Genomic DNA, 14,250 nt, shown 5'->3' with positions numbered 1-14,250 from the left:
ATTTCGTCCAGGGGGTAACCTCAGGTCCTATATTATCGCATAGCGGGCACGACAAGCGCCCATCGTTGATTAGCCATATGTTTTTGAGCCCTTGGGTACAGAAGATCGAGATCCGGGTTTTTTGTGGTCATACCAGTCAACGTCGCTGAGCTGTAGCTTTCTCGACCGGAACGCGGCGCGGCTCGAGCTCGATTTATCGATCCGGGTGTCGCGGTGAGAACTGCGCTTCTCAAGTCCTTTAATGCCTTTAGTATTTGGGTTCCTCTGAAGAAGTGGGTCCAATGAAAGGTCGTCTTCACCATCGTTGTCATTGTCCATCGACAAGTCATAGTTCAAAACCAGGTTCTTGATCCGTTGCTGTTCTTCACGGTCCGCCTGTTGTTGGCTCTTCATCGCAACTGCAAAGCTAGAATCCGAGGGTAGATCAATCGTTCGAGTCTGTACTGAATTAGCCAAGGAGCCAGCTTCCCTATCACAATATTCGACCGAACCTGTTGCCGATTTCCCCGTTTGGTCATTAGGGAGAAAGCCATCGTGCTGGGCGGTGCCTGGGAGCCTTCAGGGTTATCTGTAGTGGAAGACTCCCGCCCAGGTCGTTTCATGGGTAGGGGCACATCGAACATCGCCTTGCGTTCAAACCTTCTCGACTCAAGACTCTCTGCCATGATCTTTTCAAACTCCTTATCGAAATCTGCTTCCGCTTCGGGATCGCGTTCCTCTTCTTGACGTTTGACAAAGATCTGTTCTTCGTCTTCAGACTCGCTGTCTTCATTCTGCTCCGCATTTGCGCCAGAGGCCTGGTGTCCTATCAGTACCTGCAAACAAGCCCCAGCCAGCAAACTGCTCACCTCAGCCTCCTCACTCGAGGATTGGTCCTCTTCTGCTTCCGGAACGATGTCGTCTTCGAGACCATCGTCAGACCCTATGCTTTCCAGATCATCCTCCTCAGGTTCAGCATTCTTGTCAGCATCTTGCAGCTTGTAGTTCTGGGCGACTGCTTCTCCGAATAGACGAGTAGCTTCTTCCAGATTAGAGGCGATCTTCCACTGGGGTCGCGTCAAGGAATATGTATCTTGCAAGAGGAAGTCGACATCCATCGGCAACGGATCCTTGGTGTAGATGTAATACTTTGCTGTCATTAGCAAGATACTACCATCGTCATCATCACAAGAGGACCTACCTGGAAGAAAGTCAGGAAGAAGTCTAGTTTCTTCTTTGCAGATCCACGATCGAAGCAGACACCGCATGTATCCAGCAACGTGCACACCAAGCGGATTCGGAAGAAATCATCGGGCATATCTAGGGGATTAATCTTGCCAGGAGTAGGAGTACCGCCTTCTGTACCATGTGTAAGCTATGGGACATTGAGCATATCCTGAATGTTAACCCACCGTGGCCGAATGTTACTATCCGATAGAGAGTGTCGAACACGACTGGAGAATCAATCATCTTATAGTTGTACAGCTCTCCAAGATATTTGACCTCAGCGATGCGCTTCTGATTAAACTTGAAGTCGTTCTGTTCCAGACCCAACGTGATACGCTCCAGGATATTATCCACGATACCGATAACGAAGTCCTGGTGGTACCGGTATAATGCGCTTGCAAGGATCGCAAGTAGATGGATGTTACCATACTTCACCTTCCCCGGCTTGCTGAATACTCGCTCGAGGATGTTGACGACCTTTTCGGAAGTTAGTGAAACGCCTATTGACTCATGACCCAATGTCATTCATTACCTCTTGTTCTTCCCAATGGAGCTTCCGGATGGACTTCAGTATCTTCGTGTAGTTGCGCTTGTTCATGTCCAGATAGATCAGCTTGCGGATATATAACTCCATCGGCGTGCGTTCCTTCTGTTGGATAGCTGGGCGCTGTGGAGGGTCGACGTAATACACAGCATTCTCGATTATCATCCGTTCCTGTTGTCCCAAGTGCGTTGCCGTCTTCTTCCGACTAAGGGTTTCTAAGAACGAGGCCATTCGAGGCGAAGTCTCTGGGTTCCTAAGTAGATATCGACCACAGTTCTCCAGGAGGTTGCCGATAATTTCGATATTCATCCGCGAGAAGTCGTCGAGGCTGACTTTGAAACAGTGGAAAATAACATGTTCAGGTACGACACCGAACTTTGTCAACTCCGCCAGATATCTAATATTGATCGTTCTAACTTGGCCCAAAAACTCTTTCTGTTTCCGGCGCTGGAGACTGCGAAATTCCTCATCGAGATAAGAAATCAAGCCTTGAGTCACATCTGGCATATGCTGTCCCAACGTGGCCACCAGTCGCGAATAGAGAGGTAAGAGATCAGTGCGACCTTTAGGAACGTCCTGAACTGCTTTGATCAATCTGTTTCTGGATGCTTTGGAGTTGAGGAAACAGAAGTCTAGCGCCAACTGGTCGACCTGATCTTTTGTTTGGAGTTCAGGGAGCTTTGCCAGTAGCGCATCGACTTGGGCACCCACGGTCTTGTTGGCAATGGCTGTAGATTGATCGTCCACCACTGCAGGCTTCGGTTCGGTAGGCTGAGCTTGGCTGGATGGCTCAGGCTTTTCTGTCGAGGCATCTGTAGCTGGTTCGGCCTCCGCTTTCTTCTTTGTCTGGTCGTCTGCTTCGCCTTTCTTTTTCTTGCCATCTTCCAGCAGAATAGCGGGAACTTTGCCCTTGAGATCGACCAGGTTCTCGTAGAAGCGCCTTTCCTCTTCATCTTCCCAAATACCCGCTCCATCTCCCAGGCCACGCAGGTATTCAGCTGTCTTAACGAGACCAATATTTCCGCTGCCCCCCGAATCAGTTGCCTCTTTCTCGACCAGATCAGGCATCTCAGCTCCAAGAACCTCGCAAAGGACCTGCGTATTCGCAACGAGCTTCTCATGGGCCTTGCTTTGCTTTTCGAAGTTTGCTTGGCGGTCTTCAAAGATCTCACCACTTTTCACGTATGCTTCTGCATTACGGCGGCTTTGAGCTGCCAGGGACTTCTGGTCGCGTATAACGTGAGCTTTGACATCCTCTAGGTAGCGGTTCAAGATATTCTTGAACCGCAACTGTAACTTCTCTGGAGTAAGCGGAGGATCATCAGCACCTGAATCAGCAGCAGATTCGTTTCCAGCTTCAGTATCGGGTGCCGTAGTTGCCGTGGCACCATCCGTCTCAACTGTCTTCCTTCCCTCCTCAGGTGGTTTGACTCCAAGGATATCCCAGCTGAAGCTTTTTACAAAGAGCACTGCCAGTGGCAGGTTTGCGTGCTCCCGGTCATGCCCGAGAAGATCCTTTAGAACTTCCAGAGGGAACGGCTCAGCTTCCTTGTCCTGATCTCCCTTCGGTACCGATGGTGGTGCTTTGGCCTTCACGGAGCCCTCGCCCGCTTTCGCAGCAGCGACTGCTCCATCCAGACTTTTGACACCCACGTCCTCCGGCTTTTCAATATCATCCAAAGTCTTCAAGACCCCCACCAGCCAAAGCTCCGTAACAACCCTGAGCAAAACTCTGTGTCTCGATAGACGCTCCTTTTCCTCTCTGTCGCGCAATTCTTGACTGAGCGCCTTTAACTGAGACTTATCCGGGCTACTCAAACCTCGTCCTAATAGCCAACCGATCTGTTTCGTGAATTCGTCGGGACCGAATCGCTGGTGGAGAGCACTGACGATATCCACGCCGGCAGCCACCTCGCCGGGGGACTTGAGCTTGCAAAGTCCCTCATAGCAGGCTGAGATGATCTCAGACAGGTATTTGTGCAGCGACAGGGTGCGAATGTCCGACAGAAAAGTGGGAAGTGCGGAAGCGGTGATTCCAGTTCGGAGGCGCTTGATAAATGCCGTATTTTTCTTCAACGCAGAGTCAAGCGACTTGCTGACCGGGAATATGTCTGCCAACGTAAAGGTGTCAGTTTTTTAGGCGGGTATATGGGAGGTGCAGTTCGAACGAGAGTCATACCGGTCTCGCCACTCCAAGCTTTCGCATTCAGATCGCGGAGCTCCCCTGTATCAGTCCAGTCAGTTAGTCCCAAACGGCAGGTCAAGATAGTGCGACAAGAGAACATACGCCTTCTCTTTCGGTCCATGGTAGCCCCTCACTGTCGCGTTTTGGAGTCGCGTTGCAGGATTTAGTTCAGTCGTCGTAAGGTCCTTCCAGTAAATATGAAAGGAAATAGCATATGTGACTTGCGGGCCACATTGGAATGGAAGCTCGCTGTTGTTGACAGGGCAAGAGTGTGAGCGGGTTGCTTCCTTGCAACAGCTGTCCCTGTGCGTTAAAGAGAGTTGTCTGGTGCAAGGAGAAGCTCGTTGCGGCGGAGTGGGTTTCCTCGAGGTTGAGGTCTGGGACGGCGGCGGGTACACCGCGGAGTTTATCGATACATATCACCCCAGCTTTTTCAGCGTGCCGAACGGTTCATCTACGAGGCAGAATATTAAACTCAAACAGTATTACAGTTGAATCGATATCCCAGATAATTACATAAAGCGACTAACTAACTAACTACATTAAATCGTATACAAAGAAGGCACATTCCAATGCAACGCATGTTTCTCCACTCCTGTCCGCACCAGTCGGGGATCTCCAACTACTTGTGAAGAGCACAGAGGCCGATCGATGAAGCGAGAATCAGGCAAGGAAAAGGAGCAAATCGCGTGTGCTTGATAGTGATCATAAATCATTTCATTTCCTCGTCAGGCAGGCCTCGTCCATTGTCGCACGGAGCTCGGAACCACGTGAAATAGTCGTCATGCGGGACAGGAACTAGAATGGAGTCCTGCGCAATATCCTGGATCGCAGCAGCAGGGCAAATCCAACGACGATTTCATAGTTTCTGGCTGAGTCGTATTTCCTCTCGTCGCTTGCTATCCACTGCGTTGGGCTTCCGTGAAGCCGGATTCCCTGCCCCTCTCAGATCCGAGCAGCCTTTCCTGGAAGCGATGCTTCATATCTTGCTCGTTCCAGCTTTGCTGTCGGCTGAAGGATGGTTTCCAAGGGCTGTCTTCCGTCCCTCGAGATGATGGATAGGGTGCAGTGCCAGTAGGCTCCGTGGGTGAGGGGCCGTTGTCCGCGGTGTCAGCTCTTCCGGCGGGGAGCAGGATCGTTTCTACCGGCGCTTCCTCAGAGAATGGGCTTTTGTGACCAGTGGACGTCATCTTGTATAGAAAAGGTGCTTTGGAGTATATATTGAGCAGGTGATATCTCGTTATAACAATGAGTTTTGTGTCTTGTGCTTCGCAATTGACGGTGATGGGTTCGGCTATAAAAACGCCACAATCGAGGATGGAAAAGCTATGATGATATCTTAAACAACAATCACGTGCTCTATCTTCAATTTCTAGTGGCATACGCAATGTCAACGGCGGCTTATTCTTATTTTTTCGATGTGGAAGATAGTTGTGATGCTTATCAGATCCGTGTGGCAACTTATGCAGATGTACGCTGACGTATTGAAGCGAGTCGCTATGCCACACCACATATACACCGGTTTGTCGGTAAATGACAAGCCTCTCACAATAAGAATCAGGATCGAATGGATTTGTTGGAAGATCATACTGATATCATGGGCATGGTCATGAAACAGGCTGAATTGACCCAAGATGCAAGCGGACCATACCAGGTTAACCTTGACATCATCCTGTCTCCAGAGTATACTCTGCGATACGTTTCGAAGGATTTTGGTGGCATGTCATAACTGGATATTTACTCATTTGCCATTTGGATCAAATCCACCTTTAAAATCCTCTTCCACGAGTAAATATACCTATGTACTTGAACAATCGAACAGCTACATCGCCTCGCTTTTACGCCATGACACATCTAGATACAAACTGACTGGCTGCGCGCAGCGTATGTTTGTCTTCCTAGCCAGGTCTTTTCCGCCCCGGATACTGTCGTCGCATTATACGCTCTACAGAGTCTCCCAGAAGAAGCAGGGGTTGTTCCCTTGAATTGCGAATAATTAGATGTTTCTAATGTGTGTCTGATAATTTACCTGATTTGAAGTGGACTGGCCATGTAATATGAGAAAAGCATATGTATAGTATCTTGTAAGACCGGTAAGGGAATAGTCGCAGATCGAATACAGTACAAGTACATAATTTATTGTCATGAGTAACCCTCTAGGCAACTGCACATATTTTCTGATATTGTTCGCCACTATAATGTAATAATCTATCCCCTTAAGCAGGTAAGATAGCTATTTGTCTCGAGTCTTTCGCGATATTTATGAAAGCCTTGTAGTGAACTCCACTTCCAGATAAACGAGTGATAGTAAACCTCAGACTCGATAGATATTGCTCGCACAGAGGCAAATATAGGTGCATAAGAAATATACATTACATGAGGAATGATACATCTCTGTTTAGTTAATATCGGCTTAATCGCTTAGTTCGTAAGTTTTCTTCTTTAACTCCCTAGCATCGAGTTGCAAGATGTATACAAAAGATAAGGCATACTGCGAGTAAAACTAAGGTATGTAAATCACGCGAACAAGAGATAAAGATAGCTATTCTTTATCTAGAATAGACTAAACTTGTATCTACTAAGACTGCAACTTTATGTCATTGCGCTATCTAACTTCCAAAAAAGGAAATCAACTCAGGTTAAACGAGATACAAAAAAGCTCACACATCAGCCGCTCCTATAGGGAATCTGATGTGCTACGAAAACCCCACCTTGCTTTTGGCGGGCAGGGTTTTACTCCGGGGTTATGGCGTCGAGTACTAGCCAGAGCATTTTTTTCTGCTCCAGTTTCTTCGCGCCGACCCCGTTTCGAACAGGAAGCCTCCAGCTAGATGGAGCGGTGATTACTTTCGTAACCACTGCGCCATCTGGACTCCCCGTTAAAAATGGTAATGTTATTCTGGAATATATGGAAGTTCTTTGTTTGCAGAAGCTGCCTAGAAGGGATAGTAGTGTCACGTGACTCAGAGTAAGGAACGTGCAAGCCGCCTTCAAACCGTTTTTTGCAAGGGACACGCTTAGAAATCTCATACAGCTTCACATATTACACTTTCCTCTTAGTTACTTTTGGATACCAGAAGCATGTTCGTTAGAATGTAGGTTAAATACTGGATGCTTCGAGATTGAGCCCTGCGGCATAGATTTAAGGTGTGCAACGATCCGCAAGACTAAACCCAAAGCAATCTAACCGCTCCACGCACTAAGCCCGGCCCATCACGTGACAAAAGGTCAACGGCACTTGGATCTCGGAGAAACAAACGGACCGACAGATCTAGAGCCGACGATAGGTTTTTTTTTTTGAACGTCCCGATCTCTAAACGACTACCACATTCCGTCGAACAACCACATCCAAAAGCGAAGGGCGAGCCATTGCCAGATATTTGCAGAGGCAGTGAACCTTTCGACTAAACTTCTTCTTTGAATCCAACTCTTGACAACCATGTCTGACCAGGCTAATGCTGGTACGTTCCAATCATTTTCTTTAGTGGAGGGTCTGGTTCTTATACTGACTTGTATTCTCACAGCGTGGCCCGTCGCCGACGAGGCTCTGACCCAGACTATCCTTGACCTCGTCCAGCAGGGCTCCCACTACCGCCAGATCAAGAAGGGAGCAAACGAAGCGACGAAGACCCTGAACCGTGGTGTCTCCGAGATCGTCATCCTCGCTGCGGACACTACTCCTCTCGCTATCCTCCTCCACCTGCCTCTGCTTTGCGAGGACAAGAACGTTCCCTACGTCTACGTCCCTAGCAAGATGGTAATACCCCTGCTGAGACCCGTCATATTGGTATCTTCATTCGCGCATCTGCTAACAGATGGAAAAATATAGGCTCTTGGACGTGCGTGCGGTGTGAGCCGTCCCGTTATCGCTTGCTCTATCACCACCAACGCTGCTTCCGACCTCAACAACCAGATCCAGGCCGTCAAGAACCAGGTCGAGAGACTGATGATCTAAGGTGCTGGAAGCTGAAGCCATCGCGACCGTTGAAGTGGCATCTGAGTGTCGAACTTGCGAGTAGTTCTCGTTTGATGTTAGGCGTGATGTGCTGGTGTTAGCGGGGGAGTTTGCTTAGGTGGGGGTACATGGTCTATGAGTTGTTTTCAGAGAAGAAAAAAATATAAATCATTTGGATGTGATATGATGGCCGTAATATAATCCGCGTAATGATGTTCTCTGGTCATACGGCGTGCAAGGAGAAGATCGACAACGAAAATACTGGTCAAATAGGGAGTGGCGAAGACTCAAACGCGAACAATTACTCCCTTACTTAGTATGAACTTCCGCAGATGTATGCCGCCTTGCAACTCGAACTAGCATTCTCAAAGGAGTCGTTTGCAGGATACAACTCAACCCACGTTGATTGTTCCTGTCACATTCTAGTAGATCATATCGAGATATGCTCTGCTCAAATCTTGCAGAAGCACCTATTTGGACTTTTAGATGAGAACTTACATGCTTCTCTGTAAATGTATTTAGACTCGCTACCAATGTCAAAATCCACTGTCATTAACTAAGTCATACTCGGGTCATTCAAATTCCACTAGACGTACATCTATGTCCACCAGGCTGTCAAGGTAAAGTTATGTACAGGCAAATATTGGGCGACGAGGGGTCTTTTTTGAAGGCAAGGGGGGTGGGTTAACGGGAATGGGCATCAAGAGGTCGTTTGGGAAGCATAGGTGTCATAACTTGCTCAGAGACATTATGAACAAAGGAAATCCATACATAAAAAACCCAGTAATCAAAAACAATGGGGTAGGAGGGACTCGCGAGAGTATCTCTTCGCCATGTTGCAAGCCATCTTTAGTAAGATGACAGAAAGGCGTTGTGTAGTTTGACTTGGCCAGGCTGCTAGATCAACCCGATCCTGGTTCAAGCATGATCTTGCATAGGCAGTTCTTTTGGTAACGCAACGGAAAGAGAATCGGAAAACAGAAACCACCCACATATATCAAAAAGGGGAATAAAAACAGGGGTATGCCCACACGCCGCTATGCGAAAAAAAAGGATGTCCTAATAGCACAAAAAGGTTATGTAGTAGAAAGAAAGTTAACAAAATAGTACCCGTGCATGTAATAGGGTACCGGGATTAAAACCGGGCCGAACCCATCTATTTGGGCTTGCGCCAAAAGTATTGCTGCAAAAGACCCGTCAGCAAATGAAATATCACTCGAACCTGGAAAATCAAACCTTGTGCTGCTTTCTGCAGTTGCGGAGACCAGGCTTCCTCAGATCATTCACGACAGCCTCCCGCCTCATATCGTCGTCATCGAAGTCAGGGATGTAATAGTACTCGCTTTCGAGAGGCTTGCCAGCAGCATCTTTGCCTTCACGCTGAACCTTGCCAATGCACTTCGTTGAATCGAGAATGGCTCGGATCTCAGCCTTTGAGGCGTTCTTGTCACTATGGCTATCTCTCTTCCAGATGCCGGGAGGAAAGTTGTTCAAGATCGTCGAGAAAGGGGTGGAAGAAAGACGCGAGAAGGCTAGCTGGTTAACTGCATGATTCCGGATGGTTGCTCTGTGCTCATCATCTTCTGGGGGTTCAGACTGCGCTTCCTCGGCCTTGGAAGCAGACGGCTGGGTAGTCTGCTCCCGCTTGAGAGACTCAAATCGGGGACGGGGTGAGCGAGGCAATGGCGGGGATCCTCCAGCGCGGAAGGAAGCCATTCGAGGTAATATGTTCTCCCCGAAAGGCCCAAATGAATGAATGATGGGGTCATTCTCCTCATCATGGTCAGAGAAGTCATCTGGGGATCTACTCAGGTCACTCAAGTCACTGGACTGGGAGCTCCGAAGAACTCCATTTACAGAGTCTGAAGCAATCTGTGAATTCTGCGATGCTGTGCGGGAATTCTCGTGGGCTGCTTCACGGACAGGAGACTGTGCATCTTCGTAGACCACTACGGGATTGTGAGAACGGCTTGGAGGAAGTAGTGGAGAGGAAGGGGGTATGAGAGCCTGGACTGCAGGGGTTGGGGACACCGGGGAGACCAGACGTTGACGTTCTCTGAGCGGACTACCTTGGAATGGACGGTGGCTTTGAGAGTTCCTTCGGGGCGAATTTTCGTCCCAAGTCTGGTCCGAGCTTGACCCGGATTCCTTTCTCTCTGGCCGTGGCCACTGGACCAGCACCCGCGCGTCATGCACATCGATCATAACGTCCGCATCCTTGATGTCTGATTTAAATGTCTTGTCCTTTGCCAAATCGTACGTCTTTCCTTGACAGTGAAGCTTTATCCCATTCCAGCCGGTGCACTTGATTTCAATGCTTGCTCTGTCGAAGGGATTGGGAGCTGGCTTATAGGTAGCTTCGACGTGCACCCTTGATATCAATCGATTGACAGACAGCTGATGGTGGCACGACGCACTCGATCTCCCCATTAAAATCGTCTCACCAGACTCAGGGAGCATAATCGTGGGCACCGCAGAAAGGGGTACGCGTTCTGATACTGACGAGAAGGTACCGCGTGTCGCAGGACGTGACATGGAAATTCGTGGCGGAGACGAAGACATGATATGGGTTGACGAGGTCGGTACTGGGGTAGGATAGGTCGATATATCGTCGCGTGCCATACGTTTCTGAGGTCGAGGAAGAGACGGCGAGGAGCTCAATGGCTCGAAGGCTGGCAGCAAGGATGCAGGACGCTTTTTGCCGGCCACGGCAGCCGCAGTACTGCCCCTGATCGGAGAAGACTCCATGCTGCAAGCTTAAGGAAAAACCTGTTGTATTCGAATAGAAGCTATATAGAGCTTTTTATGTTTTTTTTTTTCACGGGGACCAAAGCAATCTAGGCGTGTCAGGGTCGTGTAGGGATCTAGATCCCGAGAGAAAACAGAGGGCACGAGAGCAGAGACACGATTGAATAGAAAAGAGAGATGGGAAAGGAAGAGAGAAATAGGACCTCCAAGGAACCAAGGGAGGCTGGGAGAGAGAAATTTTTCTTGCGTCAGAAAGGACGAGAAGCATTGAAAGAAAAGGGTGCGAGAGTGGTGGAGGAATGTCTGCAGTAGCGGTGCGTCTCGTCTCGTCTCCTACCGCGGAAATGCACGCTTGCTCGCCCGAGACGCGTTCTACAGCCGCCCACGAGGGCTCGAGCTCCACCGCGGGCTTCGCGAGGGCGTGGCAATTCGAAACACTGCCCTGAAAAGACCGCTTCGCAAGCTGAGGGAACGCCGGAAATGAACATTTATGAGCATGCATGCCATTAGGGACCTTTCGTCCTTGCACCATACAAATGCGCGCTCTCCGCGTCCCTTCTATAGATCACGTGCCGCGCGTCGACAACGGGCCATCACCTGACATCATGCGTCGACGCGATCATCACGTGATGCATCCCTCCTTTGAATACGAGTTGCTTATGTCAGTTTATGCAGGATTAACTAGTTAGGACGCGATCTAGGGTAAGACTAGTAGTATTATTCAGTTATGTATCGTAACCCCCACCTGTGCAGTTTGATGATAGACATTATTATTAGACAGGCGTTGGCAGTCTTGCTTCAGCCTTCAGCTCTAACCAACGCGTGTTTTCGTTAACTCCGAACCGAGCCTAAACATGGCTCCCATCGGCAAGTGTACTTGCTGACTGAATGGCTTAGGGATCTTGGTTAGTTCTTGGGACCCCGCTATCGCTTGATGATACCATCAGCGCTACTTCTTATCAGTCGATGCCACGACGCTCTTGTCCTACCATGCGGTGACACTGATAGAAAATACATCTCTAGAAGCTGCTCGCGGTTCTCCTGAGGCTCAATTGCGGGATACTTGAGCAACCTGGGTGACAGGGTACCTGACTAACATCGAAGACTACCCCGCAATGGGAAATTCAACCGCCATGACTACCACTAACAGGCAAGATAACAAGGCCACGGAGGCAACGAAAGGTATGGGATTCCAGAACAGCCATCCGTACGTTGGTAATCCCCTGCGGAATGCTGATAAGACCCAGTATGGACAACTCTAATCACCAACACCGCCTACCTCCCCGGCCTGCTTACGCTCGACTACTCGTTGAAGAAAGTCGGATCGAAGTATCCCCTAGTCGCACTCTACACGGATACTTTCCCTCCTGAAGGTCACGCTGCGCTCGATGCTAGAAGGATACCCAAGCAGCGCATTCCCTATCTTCTGCCATCAGCACACAAAGACTACAGCAACGATGCTCGATTCTACGACTGCTGGAGCAAGCTCACACCCTTCTCGCTCGTCCAGTATGAGCGAGTGGTACAGCTGGATAGTGATATGATGGCGCTGCAAAATATGGATGAATTGATGGAACTTGAACTGGACGCTCCTGAGCTTGGTGGGACGGGGAATCGTGTGTTTGCTGCGACCCATGCGTGTGTCTGCAATCCGCTGAAGAAACCGCATTATCCTAAAGACTGGTGAGTACTGCTTTATTTGTAATAAGCAGACCGTTGGCAATCTTACTCTCTGGAACCGTTAGGATACCTGAGAACTGCGCGCACACGACTCTGCATTCTGATCCGGAACTTGCTCAAACAACCGGACCATCGCCCACCGCTGGTCTGGCTATGCCAAATGGAGGCTTACAGGTGGTAAACCCTTCACAGAAAGTGTATGACACTATCCTCGCACGGTTATCTAATCCATCGTCGACGGAGAACTACGAGTTCGCCGACCAGTCGCTACTTGCGGACGCCTTCCCTGGACGGTGGGTCGCATTACCGTATATTTACAACGCGCTCAAGACGATGCGATGGAAGGGTGTGCATGATGCTATATGGAGGGATGAAAATGTGAAGAACATCCATTATCTTCTCAATCCGAAGCCATGGAACGAGAGTGAAGAGGTCAGGAGAGGCGAAGGAGACGCAGCCAAGGATCGAGATGGGGCAAATTCTTGGTGGTGGGAAATTACTGATGAGAGACATCAAGATGAGAAGAGCAAGGGACTCGATGACGGGTTTTGAGATCTACTATATGAGCTAGAGCAGATTACCCGTACGATGCAGGTGAACAAGGGTCTCTTCCCACGCAAGGGGTATGAGTCCGGCATAGAGAAGCCGGTGATACATAACCACAATTGCCTTGGTGAATACTAGTTCTATAAAAGAACGCCTATGGTATTTATCTTGTCTTCACCTCATGATTCATAATAAAAATGATGAAACAAGCTTTCAGCATGGGGTTGACTCTAGCTCTATACGTGTCTAGTCGACATAGCTCCAGCCCCTAGTGCTTTTCTTCAGTGCTCTCAGGCGGGATCGTGCCGTGTTCTTTCTCCCAATCTTCCTCTGCAGCCTTGACAATCTCCTTTGTTGCCTCTGCCATCTCTTGCCACACCTTTATGTGCGGTTCATCGGCAGCAAACTCTTGGTAGAGGCGGAGAGCTGTCCTTGCGTGGTAACTGGTACTGTTAGAAGAAACGCTGTAGATTTGGGTGAAGGGAAGACGAAGGGCAGATTTTCTTACAGATAATCCCCATCGCAGACTGCCAGTAAGGTATGGCATCGGGCACGGACATGAGGTGGAAGCCTCGCTTCCAACAAAAGCTCTCTGCAGATTTCCTCCGCTTTATCCTGATCTTCTTCATTATCGCTGTTTATAAGCCTTTCAGCCTATTACCCACTCGTATCAGTGTCCATTCTTGATAGTACAATTACTCTGTAGAGTATCCTGACCTCTCGATATTGCGCGTGGAAGAAACGAGCAGCGTTGCTGAGGTGAGTAATCTTATCGTCCTCCATATTCGATTGAACAGCTCTAGCGGTTTGAATTTTGCAGAGAAGGAAAGTAGTCTCTCAGTGATGAATGCTTAGGAGATGTGAAAGTGGTAGGGTCGCAGAAGTCAATTGTCCAATGAATGTAGAACTTCTCCGCCCCTCGAGTGAAAGGAAGACAAAGAACAAAGAGAGCAATTTGCGGGGGTCTCCACCAGGTTTCCTGTTGCTATTCCTTTTAATTCTTCGCCGTGAATCATTTTGGTCTTTGAACTTATCAAACAGTCGGCAACTACCCGCTGATATCAACTGAGTTATAGCAACTCTTACTTCACCCGAAACTAGTATACGGCTTCACTTGCAGCGGATCGCTTTCTACTAGTGAAGTATCAAAGAAGACAGTCGCATGCGGGAGACTGCTCTACAGTATAAGAGGCAGATTGTGGTAGTTCTAGATCCAGAAACGAACATATTCATTTCGTATATATACCTTTTAGCTTCCTCACTTCCTCACTTCCTCACTTCCTTATATTGTTATATTGAGAACAAAATGTCTGGGTGCCCTCCAGAACTTATATAGTCTCTAGTTCTAGAAAATTCAGTTAATTTACTAGGGATATTTTCAGCGGA

The 14,250-nt window shown here is 48.7% G+C and overlaps 6 protein-coding genes across 6 annotated transcripts; 2 read left to right on the top strand and 4 right to left on the bottom strand.

Annotated features, from left to right (window-relative positions):
* Positions 1-69: 69 nt before the first annotated feature.
* On the bottom strand, positions 70-4,056 carry C8Q69DRAFT_507389 (nonsense-mediated mRNA decay 2 protein; the record flags this gene model as incomplete). The annotated part of the gene is made up of 8 exons (XM_028632887.1): positions 70-438; positions 492-797; positions 849-1,127; positions 1,181-1,338; positions 1,392-1,683; positions 1,739-3,861; positions 3,930-3,974; positions 4,038-4,056. 8 exons carry the CDS (start codon positions 4,054-4,056, stop codon positions 70-72), a joined length of 3,591 nt encoding a protein of 1,196 aa, XP_028484660.1.
* A 686-nt stretch (positions 4,057-4,742) lies between these two features.
* C8Q69DRAFT_278402 (hypothetical protein) lies at positions 4,743-5,443 on the bottom strand. Its single transcript, XM_028626880.1, has one exon. The coding sequence runs from the start codon at positions 5,315-5,317 to the stop codon at positions 4,835-4,837; it is 483 nt and encodes a 160-aa protein (XP_028484659.1). The 5' UTR covers positions 5,318-5,443; the 3' UTR covers positions 4,743-4,834.
* Positions 5,444-7,217: 1,774 nt separating this feature from the next.
* C8Q69DRAFT_418411 (putative snRNP and snoRNP protein) lies at positions 7,218-8,138 on the top strand. Its single transcript, XM_028628364.1, has 3 exons — positions 7,218-7,396; positions 7,460-7,692; positions 7,765-8,138. The coding sequence occupies exons 1-3, from the start codon at positions 7,375-7,377 to the stop codon at positions 7,888-7,890; spliced, it is 381 nt and encodes a 126-aa protein (XP_028484658.1). The 5' UTR covers positions 7,218-7,374; the 3' UTR covers positions 7,891-8,138.
* Positions 8,139-8,965: 827 nt separating this feature from the next.
* Positions 8,966-10,762, bottom strand: C8Q69DRAFT_278375 (hypothetical protein). The gene is made up of 2 exons (XM_028626879.1): positions 9,127-10,762; positions 8,966-9,073 (listed from the first exon to the last, which is right to left on the bottom strand). The coding sequence occupies exons 1-2, from the start codon at positions 10,636-10,638 to the stop codon at positions 9,047-9,049; spliced, it is 1,539 nt and encodes a 512-aa protein (XP_028484657.1). The 5' UTR covers positions 10,639-10,762; the 3' UTR covers positions 8,966-9,046.
* Positions 10,763-11,540: 778 nt separating this feature from the next.
* C8Q69DRAFT_278315 (glycosyl transferase family protein) lies at positions 11,541-13,001 on the top strand. Its single transcript, XM_028626878.1, has 3 exons — positions 11,541-11,820; positions 11,886-12,321; positions 12,384-13,001. The coding sequence occupies exons 1-3, from the start codon at positions 11,754-11,756 to the stop codon at positions 12,868-12,870; spliced, it is 990 nt and encodes a 329-aa protein (XP_028484656.1). The 5' UTR covers positions 11,541-11,753; the 3' UTR covers positions 12,871-13,001.
* A 131-nt stretch (positions 13,002-13,132) lies between these two features.
* Positions 13,133-13,904, bottom strand: C8Q69DRAFT_498818 (hypothetical protein; the record flags this gene model as incomplete). Its single annotated transcript, XM_028632305.1, has 3 exons — positions 13,582-13,904; positions 13,373-13,518; positions 13,133-13,313 (listed from the first exon to the last, which is right to left on the bottom strand). Exons 1-3 carry the CDS (start codon positions 13,645-13,647, stop codon positions 13,133-13,135), a joined length of 393 nt encoding a protein of 130 aa, XP_028484655.1. The 5' UTR covers positions 13,648-13,904.
* Positions 13,905-14,250: the final 346 nt, after the last annotated feature.

The sequence above is a fragment of the Paecilomyces variotii genome (assembly GCF_004022145.1).
Source record: "Paecilomyces variotii strain CBS 101075 chromosome Unknown C8Q69scaffold_6, whole genome shotgun sequence".
NCBI classification, from domain to species: domain Eukaryota; kingdom Fungi; phylum Ascomycota; class Eurotiomycetes; order Eurotiales; family Thermoascaceae; genus Paecilomyces; species Paecilomyces variotii.
Note: the sequence above shows the minus strand (reverse complement) of the source record. Positions and strands in the feature narration are given on the sequence as shown.

Bases quoted from the DNA above. Each gene is read 5' to 3' on its own strand.
- C8Q69DRAFT_278402 (XM_028626880.1), bottom strand. From the start codon at position 5,317: ATGCCACTAGAAATTGAAGATAGAGCACGTGATTGTTGTTTAAGATAT.
- C8Q69DRAFT_418411 (XM_028628364.1), top strand. From the start codon at position 7,375: ATGTCTGACCAGGCTAATGCTG. The intron at 7,397-7,459 runs GTACGTTCCAAT...GTATTCTCACAG, and splicing joins GTCTGACCAGGCTAATGCTG to CGTGGCCCGTCGCCGACGAG. The intron at 7,693-7,764 runs GTAATACCCCTG...GGAAAAATATAG, and splicing joins TCTACGTCCCTAGCAAGATG to GCTCTTGGACGTGCGTGCGG.
- C8Q69DRAFT_278375 (XM_028626879.1), bottom strand. From the start codon at position 10,638: ATGGAGTCTTCTCCGATCAGGGGCAGTACTGCGGCTGCCGTGGCCGGC. The intron at 9,074-9,126 runs GTTTGATTTTCC...GGTCTTTTGCAG, and splicing joins ACTGCAGAAAGCAGCACAAG to CAATACTTTTGGCGCAAGCC.
- C8Q69DRAFT_278315 (XM_028626878.1), top strand. From the start codon at position 11,754: ATGGGAAATTCAACCGCCATGACTACCACTAACAGGCAAGATAACAAG. The intron at 11,821-11,885 runs GTATGGGATTCC...GATAAGACCCAG, and splicing joins GGCCACGGAGGCAACGAAAG to TATGGACAACTCTAATCACC. The intron at 12,322-12,383 runs GTGAGTACTGCT...TGGAACCGTTAG, and splicing joins CCGCATTATCCTAAAGACTG to GATACCTGAGAACTGCGCGC.